This window comes from Notothenia rossii, assembly GCF_949606895.1.
Source record: "Notothenia rossii genome assembly, chromosome: 5".
In the NCBI taxonomy this organism is placed as follows: Eukaryota; Metazoa; Chordata; class Actinopteri; order Perciformes; family Nototheniidae; genus Notothenia; species Notothenia rossii.
Genome location: NC_136903.1, coordinates 25,739,248 through 25,751,764, shown reverse-complemented (window position 1 = coordinate 25,751,764; position 12,517 = coordinate 25,739,248). Strand labels below are relative to the sequence as shown.

General features: G+C 40.0%; 2 protein-coding genes across 2 annotated transcripts in view; one reads left to right on the top strand and one right to left on the bottom strand.

The window, feature by feature from the left end:
* Nucleotides 1-12,517, bottom strand: part of tmtc2b (transmembrane O-mannosyltransferase targeting cadherins 2b) — a 108,815-nt gene that overhangs the window by 23,537 nt on the left and 72,761 nt on the right. Inside the window, exons 5-8 of the mRNA XM_079681032.1 lie at nt 11,410-11,495; nt 6,198-6,382; nt 4,409-4,487; nt 737-858 (exon numbers count right to left, since the gene is read on the bottom strand). Of these exons, the coding sequence (XP_079537158.1) occupies nt 737-858; nt 4,409-4,487; nt 6,198-6,382; nt 11,410-11,495 (472 nt within the window). The remainder of the gene's footprint in view (nt 1-736; nt 859-4,408; nt 4,488-6,197; nt 6,383-11,409; nt 11,496-12,517) is intronic.
* The window catches only part of LOC307039189 (uncharacterized protein), a 69,707-nt gene that overhangs the window by 50,016 nt on the left and 7,174 nt on the right, over nt 1-12,517 (top strand). The gene's annotated exons all lie outside the window — the stretch shown is intronic.

Sequence of the window (12,517 nt, the reverse complement as noted above, 5' to 3'; positions counted from 1 at the left end):
GAAACACATCATGAAAACCTTCCGTCGTTGTTCACAATGCTCACTCTCTTCCAATCTTTTCCCTCTTTCTCAGCAGCACACTATTGATTAACTGTAGAGACTTCAGGAGGACATTACGACCACCAGTGAAGAGCTGGAGAGAGCTGAGGAAAGGCCAGGGGAGATGAAAAAGAGTGTAATAATAAGGAGAGGAAACATAACTGGGAGAGGTAGGGAATGAGAACTGGTCCAGGAAAACTAAATTCAGACCTAACAGTTGAAGTGCAGGAATATCAATGGATTCAAATTGTTAAGGATTTTTAAAAAAGGTGGTCTTACAAAATAAAATAGTCTTGCCATAGCTTTGTGTTGTGAAAGAAAAAGGATATCTTTTTAGTGGGCGGCTACTGTAAAAGTTTTTTCTTATTTGTCATAAAACACTTTAAAAAAAACGATTTGAACACACTATAGTGTATTATGTTAACTTGCAATCTATTCTTAATCACAAATTAAAAAATGTTTTTGTCCAAAGACCACATTTACCTTCAGATTTGGTAGGGATTACCACTGAGGTAGCAATTTTTAGAGAACCTTTATAGATAAATGTAAAAGTGTAAAATAAGTATGGTTTGAAGCCTTGTTCCAAAAAAAGGAGGAAAACAAGAATATGATTATGAAATATTAAAGTTGAAATGGGTGAAATTTGACCAAACTCAATAGGAGGGTTAAAGAACATAACACAAAATCGAAATCTTACCGTCATAGCCAGGAGTTTTCCGTAGGTGAGGTGTGCAGGAATGTGGTCTGGCTTGGCTCGCAGGGACTCTCTGTACCAGTGCTCAGCATCAGTCAGCTTGTTCAGTCTGATGTAGGCCTCTCCTGTGAGAGCAGAGCGAGGGTCGAATCAGGGGTCAGGCAGTCAGAGGTTAGGACATCTCACATCTTCCCATTGTTCAGGTGAGAGTTTATGTTTATGTTTATTTAGGATCCCCATTAGCTTTCGCTCTTGACAAAAGCTACTTTTCCTGGGGTCCGACACTTAAAACAATACAACAATAATACAACAATAATACAATAATGAGTTTCCCTGACAGAGCAGCAGTGAGACCGGACCTCAATCCGGATGGGCACGAAACCCGGCCTCACACCCCTCACTGAGCCAAGAAAACTCTGAAGTAACCCTTTGTTTTCGAGACAACAATCATGCTGCGGAAACAATTTATGATCTGCTGTTGGTGTCTTTCACAACAGCAACAATTTCATACACAACCGGTAAATTCATTCATTTAGAACAATTAAAAGCAGGGTTCAGTGTGCTTTACAAACTAGTTATTACTTAGTTTATATCACACTCCCTCCCTTCCTCTCCCTGATGTGTCCAACATCATCCGATACCTCCCCCAACGCAGGATCTGACCCTCTGACTGCTCACACCTGAATTAACAATACCCTCTCTTTCATAGCCGTCCAATAACATGTGTATTATTCTACGAATTTGACAACATAGTCTAGTTATTGGACACAACACAGTTAAAATCAACATTACAACATATTCATCGCAAGATATTGAATGTATCCCAGTTATTTAAATGTCACGAGTAGTCAGGGTTGTTTAGGCTAGAGAAGACCTAAGCTTTAACTCTAAAAGGATTAGGACTAATCACTTCCCTGAAAGGAAACGGTGATAAGCAACAGGTGTCACGTGCCTAATCAAAACTTTGAATGGTTTCAAAACACACTTTCTCCTTTTGCTGCAAAAACCTCCTAACACAGGCATGTAAAAGACATCATATTTAAGATATGACTTCCTCTTATTGTGAAAAAAAGGAAACCTCCAGGCTTTAAAACTCCCTCTTGAGATGTAAAGCAATACATGAGAATATATTTTTTAAATGATATGCATCAGTACAGCCTTATGTTTCAGATTAGGAGAGCGGGAAATCCATATTAGTGTTGCTACATAATCCCAAAATGTCCTTGTCAACATGTTACATCAGAAAGAGCAAAATAATGGATGAGAGGATACGAAATATAAAATATAACGGTCATCGTTGATCCCCCTATGATTTTATTATGTAAGTTTTTCTGTATTAATTGAATTATTTATCATCTTATTCTCTTTCTTTAAGCATAAAAGGAACACATTATCCCGATCACACACAATAAACACACATCATACCCTTATTTTTTGTTTTCTACCTACATACTGTACCAGTTAAAGCACATGACGTATTCTTTACTTTTTCCCCACCTTTTTCTCTTGTCGTTTAAAATCTTTATCGCCTTATCCCTGTACTTGTCTGTAATCTCTTTATTAAGAAAAGTAAATAGTAATAATATGAATATTTACATCCCATATCCAGCTCGTCATTTTCGTTTGTCATTTCAATCTGAAATATAATATTTAAACACTGAATATCTTCAGTTGAATACATGTACAGGATTATCTGGATTTCACATATTTACCACCAATCCATGGCATTAAGCTTTTTAAAAAAAAATCAGTTTGTTCAGGACTGTTTTGACATGACCGCTTCATTAGCTGATGTGTTTAAACGTGGCTAAAATACTTGCAGCAGACGTCTGTGGGAGATTAGCGCAAACGTCAACGTGCAATTAGAAGTGACATCGAATCCAAGCAGCTGAAAATCAGCTCCTCGGAAGGGAACATTCCTCAGGCCCGCAGAGAGAGCTGGAGCGAGGCCGGCAGGGTGCAGATTACCACCCAGTTCCGCCTCTGATGAAAGCGGCTGCTCCTTGGCGTCTGACAAACAGCATGAGAGCAGCACGGAGAGCAAAAACTGCAAATACGCAGGAGCAGGTGTGCCAAATGTGTTCAGCGAGGGGTACAACGCTAAGCTGCAGAAATCACAGATCTCTGGCTCAGCGCCTTCATTACACACGCAGAGCTGCTGCTTAACGGTGACTGCAGCTTTCATCAACATTTTGACATAATCTCGGTAGCTCTGTCAAATTCTATTTTGCCAACACATATGAACCAGTGGCACTAGTCTGAAAAACCCACAGCCCAGGTTTTGAGTGTGTATGTGTGTGTTTAAGTAGCTGTTTGTGTGTAAGAGAGAAAGGAAGCAGGAGGGAGACAGCGAGAAAAAAGTAAAAAGCAGCTATAATGAGGCTGAAAGCAGCTGCTCAACAGCTGTAATATAACAAGCTGGATTGCAATGAAAAGCAAATTAACTCAGTTTAACATGATATTGTAAAGCTAACTACTGTCTGAAAACAATGTTCAACATGATTTATTCAAGATAGATTTCTCAAACAAGGAAATCAATGATATAACTTGATGTCTCTCTTACACAGATTTCACCATTTCTTTAAACATCTGCTTTATTCAAGCACTGCATAGAACTTTTTGCAGCCTCTTATCCTGGCTTAACTTTAACACAAGGCAGCAGAGAGATAGATTGAGCTTAACCTCATTTCATCTTTATATCTAATAAGCAAGGGCTTACAGTAAGCCTTTAAGATTCACAACTGCAAATATGAACTGGAGGTTGATGTCTTCTGACTTCTCACAGCGCAAATGCTTTACTTCTTGTATTCTGCTCTTGAGCATTTTTGATCAATCATGGACAAAGAAATCTACAATCATAAACGACAAACCATTCTAATAGGTCTTAGGAACATTTAAATGTATCCAAATTATTTTAAACTGTAATTTTGGTGTAAATTCTCAAATCTGCTCTGCATTGGGTGTTAGTGAGCCATGGGCTATTACACATTCTAGCTGCAAGAGTCAGACAGCTAATGGGTCTTACTTGCAATTAGTAATCCACTCATGCTTTTTAGTTGGTTTACGGTAATTTTGTTAAGACACTCCCTGTCTAAAAAAAAATATTATGTTTTATTGGACTGGGAGTAACACAAAATCTAATAAAAAATACAATTGAACTCAGAGAATGCAGACCAACAATTGTGCATTCACATGCTTGTAGGGAGGTAGGTCACATTTGTGTATACTCGTAGGCTTTACAACAGCAGTCATTTTGTATTTATTGGCCTGTTAAGACAGCAACATGATGTCCGTGCTTAGAGGTTGTTCCAAATTGAGCGTGTTGTTTCTCCAGACTATTTTTTATAGTTATTCCAACACCAATCAAATGCAGCAAAACTGCCATTTATCTTGGAAGGTAATGAAAGTAAAACATCATTTTTGTATCTGCTCTGTGATTTTGATCAGCTCAAAACATTGAATGGGTTCTTCCGGGGCCGATCGTGCGCCCTTCAACTAAGTAACCCTGCTGACAGACAAACAGGTCCTCTCAGCAAAGGAGATGCATATTGTATAGCTGCCAAATGCTCCAAAATATGAACTCTCATTCCCATCATTTCCACTGTCCGTCATTTTTTCCTGGTCTTAAAAAAACAGCTTTAATGTTTGTGCTTCTGAAACAAAAGCAGCTCTTACCCATCATGTTGTAGAGGCTCTGTGGTGCAAATTGTCTTGGCATTTTTTGTATTGCTTCCTTAAACACTGTGAGGGCCTCCTGTGAATGAAACAAACAGAAATAAAGAAGGTGGTGGGGGATGTTTGCATTAGAGAGCGGAGAGACCCCGTCAGAGAAACTGGCTCTGTGGTAAGTTGTCATTCCTCCCCTGCAACCGGGGCCCCGACACAGTGAATACACAGCGTGGAATTGGGGGCCGCCGGGGTCTATCCTCAGTGTCACGGCTGTTAAGTCGACTAGAGCGGTGTCACATATTGACTCTGGTATGTATAGAGTGTAGGTCCAGCGATTCACCTCAGAGTCCCTCTCAATTTGAATGGTAGAAGAAGCTGGAACTACTTTATTGCTGAAGCAAATGTTGCGGTGAGAGGTTGGGAGGAAGTGCTCTTTTTCCTCAGTCGTGCCAACCATTTATAAAAGTCCTTATTGAATCTGCAGTACCATTGCTTCAGTCCTGATTGAATCAGCAGGCAGTGCTTATGTACAATATAAATGTGCAGCACGGTCTTTAGGGGCGTGAAAGAGAGCACATTTGTAAGAAACAGCCCGAGGATTATCTGCTCAAAACACTGAGTCCCCTATGACACTAGCATTTCTGCAACATGTGTATAAAACTGAGCATTTTCTCAGCTTCCTATACAGTAAGCTCCTCGGCCTGCATCTTATCTTAATTCACTATGGTTCCTATTTTCCAGCATGTGCTGCACGTAAAGAAAAGCTTGTTGAACTCCTATGGGAACATTTGGGGGTGTTTGCTAAAGAAAATGTGTTTGCAGATGTTCTATAAATGTTAGCCAAGGTGGATTTGTGCATTAAATTGCAGGAAGTTAAGATACACTGAACAAAAATATAAACGCAACACTTTTGTTTTTGCTCCCATTTTTCATGAGATGAACTCAAAGATCTAAAACATTTTCTATGTACACAAAATAACCATTTCTCTCAAATATTGTTCACAAATCAAAAAAAATCTGTGATAGTGAGCACTTCTCCTTTGCCGAGATAATCCATCCCACCTCACAGGTGTGCCTTAGGCTGGCCACAATAAAAGGCCACTCTGAAACGTGCAGTTTTGCTTTATTGGGGGGGTCTGGGGGGGTCCGAAAACCAGTCAGGTTTAACCCTAACCCTAACCCTAACATGTCACCCACTGACACATTAAAACATGTTTTAGGGTTTAACCCTAACCCTAACCCTAACATGTCAGTGGGTGACATGTTAGGGTTAGGGTTAAACCTGACTGGTTTTCGGACCCCCCCAGAGCCCCCCAATAAAGCAAAACTGCACGTTTCAGAGTGGCTTTTTATTGTGGCCAGCCTAAGGCACACCTGTGCAATAATCATGCTGTCTAATCAGCATCTTGATATGCCACACCTGTGAGGTGGGATGGATTATCTCGGCAAAGGAGAAGTGCTCACTATCACAGATTTTTTCAGATTTGTGAACAATATTTGAGAGAAATGGTTATTTTGTGTTTGTAGAAAATGTTTTAGATCTTTGAGTTCGTCTCATGAAAAATGGGAGCAAAAACAAAAGTGTTGCGTTTATATTTTTGTTCAGTGTAATTTCAGGGGCTAAAATATAAATGATAAAGATAATTAACAACAGGACATTGAAGGGACTGTCATTAAAGCCATTAAAGAAAGAAGAGTAACTTTAGCAAAGTCTAAGTACCAAGTCTGAAAAGTTTTAAAATACGAACACATTTCTTAAAGCGAAATTAGATATTTTCGGCAGTTACGGCTGTACCTCCTGGTGTCCCTGCTCATGGAGCAGCTTGCCCAGGTTGTATAAGCAGCTGGTGACGGAGCTCTTGTGGGCGTGCGGGTCCTTCAGGTTCTCATCTGGGATGTCAGCGCAGGTCAGGAAGGTGCGCTTGGACTCATCCAGACGACCCTGATTCATCAGGATGATGCCTGTGTTCAAGTAGGCCGCTGTGGGGGAAATAAAACACGGGGAGTAGTGTAAGTTCTGGCTGATAATACAACTTCAGTAGTAGAATCCCTGCTGATTGGATTCATTAGGCCTCATTCAAAGGTCCTGACCCCTCCCAATGATTTCTTATTTTGGATTAGTTCTTTAGTAAGAATAGTATGTATACTTGCTCAAGAGCACACTGACACTGACATGTTTATGCAAAGATAATTGTCTATAATACACTTACAATCCAACATTTTTGTTTGTATATCACTACTGAACACATTGATGATGCCAGCTTGTGTTGTGTTCTCTTTTTGCAGTGCTGAGAAATTGGCTCATGATAGAAATTGTATTTTTTGACAAATGAAGTCAGGGAAAACCATCAAAAAAATTAAACGCTGTCATCAACTGTCAATAATAGTGGTAATTTGTATAAGAGCACAGAATTCAAATTGTTCGGGAAAAATAATGTTGGTGTTAAATCAATTTTTCATGAATGGCTAATTCCTTCAAATAAGTGTCTCTCAGTGATCTCAAGTCTCACAGATCAATGGTGCCGAAAGGATGCCCAATTATAATTTCTAGTTTATTTATCCTTTAATGCTTACTCTATGTTTGACCTTTGCATCCTCTCATTTACTTCGGTTGCCTGTTCAACTTTTCCTTCAAAGACAACATCTAATAATCAATACGCATCTGGAGAGTAATTCGTCCTGGTGGACTTGCCTCTCTTAACAACTCACTATAAAGTGTGACGGTGTGAATACATTAACTTGACACAGCAGATCAATCTGGAAGGCTCTTCAGCTGGGCAGGGCCATGGATGTATAATAAGAACTGGATACAGCGTGGGAGGCAGGGCCTCATTCATTCCTATGAGAGTTTCTCATTGGCGGATGATAATAAAATGGCCCAACTTTTGAGAGAGCGAAACGTCACAGATTACCTGGCATGCCTGAGAAGTACCCGTATGTGCGCTCATAGCGCATGCGCAACTTTAACCAAAATGCTCAAGCACATCAAGCACGTCAATTTGCGTACACGTAACAGCACCGCACGCTCATGACAGCATGGTAATGATTTGTTATTATGATGGATTTGATATTAACGAGGTGGCAGTTAGCAGCTAGCTAGTAATTATGCTAATGTAAACATCAATCGTTATGTACTTGTGCTGTAACAGGATCTAGTGATATCCAAGCAACAGAGCTTCATTTAGCATGAAAGAATTATTGCACTGTATATATACAGTGGGGCAAAAAAGTATTTAGTCAGCCACCAATTGTGCAAGTTTTCCCACTTAAAAAGATGAGAGAGGCCTGTAATTTTCATCCTAGGTATACCTCAACTATGAGAGACAAAATGAGAAAATAAAATCCAGAAAATCACATTGTCTGATTTTGAAAGACTTTATTTGCAAATTATGGTGGAAATAAATATTTGGTCAATAACAAAAGTTCATCTCAATACTTTGTTATATACCCTTTGTTGGCAATGACAGAGGTCAAACGTTTCCTGTAAGTCTTCACAAGGTTTTCACACACTGTTGCTGGTATTTTGACCCATTCCTCCATGCAGATCTCCTCTAGAGCAGTGATGTTTTGGGGCTGTCGCTGGGCAACACGGACTTTCAACTCCCTCCAAAGATTATCTATGGGGTTGAGATCTGGAGACTGGCTAGGCCACTCCAGGACCTTGAAATGCTTCTTACGAAGCCACTCCTTCGTTGCCCGGGCGGTGTGTTTGGGATCATTGTCATGCTGAAAGACCCAGCCACGTTTCACCTTCAATGCCCTTGCTGATGGAAGGAGGTTGTCACTCAAAATCTCACAATACATGGCCCCATTCATTATTTTCTTTACACGGATCAGTCGTCCTGGTCCCTTTGCAGAAAAACAGCCCCAAAGCATGATGTTTCCACCCCCATGTTTCACAGTATGGTGTTCTTTGGATGCAACTCAGCATTCTTTCTCCTCCAAACACGTCTAGCTGAGTTTTTACCAAAAAGTTATATTTTGGTTTCATCTGACCATATGATATTCTCCCAATCCTCTTCTGGATCATCTAAATGCTCTCTAGCAAACTTCAAACGTGCCTGGACATGTACTGGCTTAAGCAGGGGGACACGTCTGGCACTGCAGGGTTTGAGTCCCTGGCGGCGTAGTGTGTTACTGATGGTAGCCTTTGTTACTTTGGTCCCAGCTCTCTGCAGGTCATTGACTAGGTCCCCCCGTGTGGTTCTGGGATTTTTGCTCACCGTTCTTGTGATCATTTTGACCCCACGGGGTGAGATCTTGCGTGGAGCCCCAGATCGAGGGAGATTATCAGTGGTCTTGTATGTCTTCCATTTTCTAATAATTGCTCCCACAGTTGATTTCTTCACACCAAACTGCTTACCTATTGCAGATTCAGTCTTCCCAGCCTGGTGCAGGTCGACAATTTTGTTTCTGGTGTCCTTTGACAGCTCTTTGGTCTTGGCCATAGTGGAGTTTGGAGTGTGACTGTTTGAGGTTGTGGACAGGTGTCTTTTACACTGATAACGAGTTCAAACAGGTGCCATTAATACAGTTAACAAGTGGAGGACAGAGGAGCCTCTTAAAGAAGAAGTTACAGGTCTGTGAGAGCCAGAAATCTTGTTTGTTTGTAGCTGACCAAATACTTATTTTCCACCATAATTTGCAAAGAAATTCTTTAAAAATCAGACAATGTGATTTTCTTTTTTTCTCATTTTGTCTCTCATTGTAGAGGTATACCTAGGATGAAAATTACAGGCCTCTCTCATCTTTTTAAGTGGGAGAACTTGCACAATTGGTGGCTGACTAAATACTTTTTTGCCCCACTGTATATATATATATATATATATATGCTCTCTTTCACTGTATATATATATATGTATATATATATATATACAGTGCAATAAGCTTCTTAGTGCAATAGAGAAGCTACTAACGTCGGTAATAGTAACTTTATTTAATACAACATTTACGGTACAATATTTAATCATACAGCAACATGTAGTATAATAATGAATTACAGCAAACATGTGCAATATATCCATTATTACAGCTCCGTGGGATGGCAGTAAGACGATATGGGTCCGTTCTTATTGTGCATCCATGGGTAAAGATAAACGCAACTCACATTGGTTTCTCATACAGCATCTCTGTAAACTACGTGTATTGTATTCACTGAATTTCACTCTCTGCCTCTAATGGCTCGTTGTAGCTCCAGCCCCCACCCTCCCTGTGAGCACAGTGTGCTCTGATTGGTGGGACCATGCTGAACACGTAACATGAACGTGCCGGGCGGCGCGGTCCCGTGGGTTAGGTGTGCGTTCATAATGCAGAGGGAAATACAGTAACTCTCAGAATAACGTTATTAGCACATTTTTACAACTTGAGGAACGAATGTTTTTAATAAGGGCTATACAAGTGTTCATACTGGGTAATTTATTTAGTTTAAAAAAAAATTATCCAACGATTTACAGACCACTCTTTCCCAATGTTAGTCAATGGGAAAAAGTGTTTCCGGGCCTGGCAACCAAACGGAAGTGTAGTACCGCCGTTTGGCCACCACAAATATTTTTATCTGAGTCCGGCGCACTTTCTGGGGGCTTGGCCGTGGGTCTCAATATTTAATCAAGTTAAAAGAAGGTGGGTAAGAACCAAACAGTCTATTTATCCAATCACAAATGCTCTCTTTTTCCTCTTCTTTGAAATATGTTATCTTACAGGGACCCTATTATGCTTTTGGGGGTTTTCCCTCTCATGTAGTGTGTTATATAGGTTTGTGTGCAAAGGCTAACATCCCAAAGATCCCTCCAGAGGGAGTTTCTCTCCCACACATTCATCACCTGCCTGAAACCCCCCCATTGGACTCCTTTGTTTACTTCTGTGACATAGTAACATCACTACGTAACACTCACTCTTCTATTGCCTAGCTCTCCAACATACTATATTGTACGTGATAAGGGGCAGGACATCTCTAAGCGGTTGACCAATCACAACAGAGCCAGCCAGCTAACCAATCAGAGCAAACTGGGCTCTGGTTTCAGACAGAGGGTGAAAAGAGGTGCTGCAGCAGAGGCAGTATGAGAAAAATAAAGAGCTTTTTGAACATTAAAGCATGGAAACATGTCCCAGTAGAGGCACAAAATAGAATTATGAACCTCAACATAAGCATATTAGGGTAATTTGAATCTGAAATCAAAGTAGAACCAATAATAAAAAACAACAGATGTTTCCAACACAATAAGCCTTGTAAACTGAAATACTGTATGCAAAACATGAGACAGAAATCAAAAGCACTTTATCAGAAATCAGCATAACCTGCATAAAATGCTAATGTTTGCACTTGTAAGCTCCCAATTACGCGGTGAGTAATGGTTCCTTCTTGGAAAACGTTTTTAATTGTCACATTGTAATTATGCCTTCAACATGTCTGCTGCTAGAGGTAATTCATTAAACTGCTTTAACAGATAATTGCACACTGCATGCAAATGTTCTAGTCTAATCGTGACCTTGATTAGGTCGATAATTAATCCGGGGGAAGAAAGGAATAGGCATTTAAGATTCTCTGTTTATCTGACATTAACTGATGCCTAGAACAATGGGGAGCTAATTTATTGCATGATCAGGTAAGATTGGGAGAGATTTGTATTAATCACACTGCCAGAAGATGATAGTGGATGGAAGAATCTAGAAGAAGCAGGGAATTAATTGTCGATTAATTCCCTAGAGAGAGACATGCTGAAATGGAGGGAATAAGAAGATGTAGTGGAAAAGATAAAATAGAACAAGAGAGTCTGGCTTGAATTCATAATACATGACAGATCATGCAGTTGCCTGATCTGTCGACACAGCTTTGAAAGCCAATCGGGCAGCTGTGCCAATTGTTGGATCTGGTCGTATACCCACTGCCCTTTGACACCTTTCCCTCTCACTTCACATAACGACCGGCTGCGTTCACTGTTGCCTGGACACAGTGCAGCCACAACCACAGGAGCTGGAGATTGTCAATAAAAAAGAAGAGCTGCACTTACAAGCCAGAGTTGGCCGGCTTCCAATAGCCAGCTTATAGTAGTGGAGCGCCTCTGAGAACTTGTTGCTCTCCTGTAGCAGCAAACCGCTGAAAGAGACAAAGGGGAAGATGTGTGAGCTTTAAAGGGCCCAAAAGAGGAGATGTGAGACTCCTCAGGCAGAAAAAAACAACATTTATTTATTGACGGCTCTATTGCTTTCATAGCATGTATTACTTCATAAAAAAGGAAAGAAAAAATACACATTTAGGTGTTTATTTTACTTCAATTATACTTAGGTCTGTAGATTTATCCTTAATGTACCAACAGTTAGCATTAGATAAGGCCTCATTTGCACTGCTAATATAATATCCGTAGTGTAATTTCCATATTTCATTGTAAAAACATGGCAAACATTTTTATTATTTACTGGTTGAATTTTTGTTCAGTTATGACCCTTATATGTCAGCAAAATGTACAATAATTTTGAACCTAGATTTGTTAATGTTTTCACATTTGCTCATATTTAATACGATATTGTGTCATTTGGTTGATTAACTATGCAATTTAAAAACTTAAATACAACAAAATATTACCTAAATGGAAAAAATCAGCTCGGGAGTTTTATTGCATGTATCTGTTAGTTAAAGTTGTTACCCTCTTAACCTCAATGTCTCCTCTTAAAGTTAAATAGCCTCTGTTAGGATTAGAGAAGACCACAAGCAGCTGATAAAAGTGAAGGGGAAGATTTAGATCTAGGAAACCACAGACATCTGAGCACACATGGATGTTTTGTGTTTCGCCCCTCAGGCTAAAACAGCATCATTTATAATGCTGTCAGCCAGACGGCCCTCTGGGGAAAACTTCACAGGACGGCACTTCCTCTGAGACGACAGCCTTTATCAATGGACACACGTATGTAAACGGAGAACTCGTCCATTTGTTCACACACACTCATAAGTCAATGACACAGCGTGGAGTGGAGACGCACTCAAAGGAAAATCTTGTATACATGTACGAAAACATATTATGAACATCCACCGGTACTCGAAGGCTATTAAACCTGAGCATATAGAAGAAGAAAAAAATATCAGGGCTGTACAGAACTTTTTTTTACATTCATAGCTTCTAT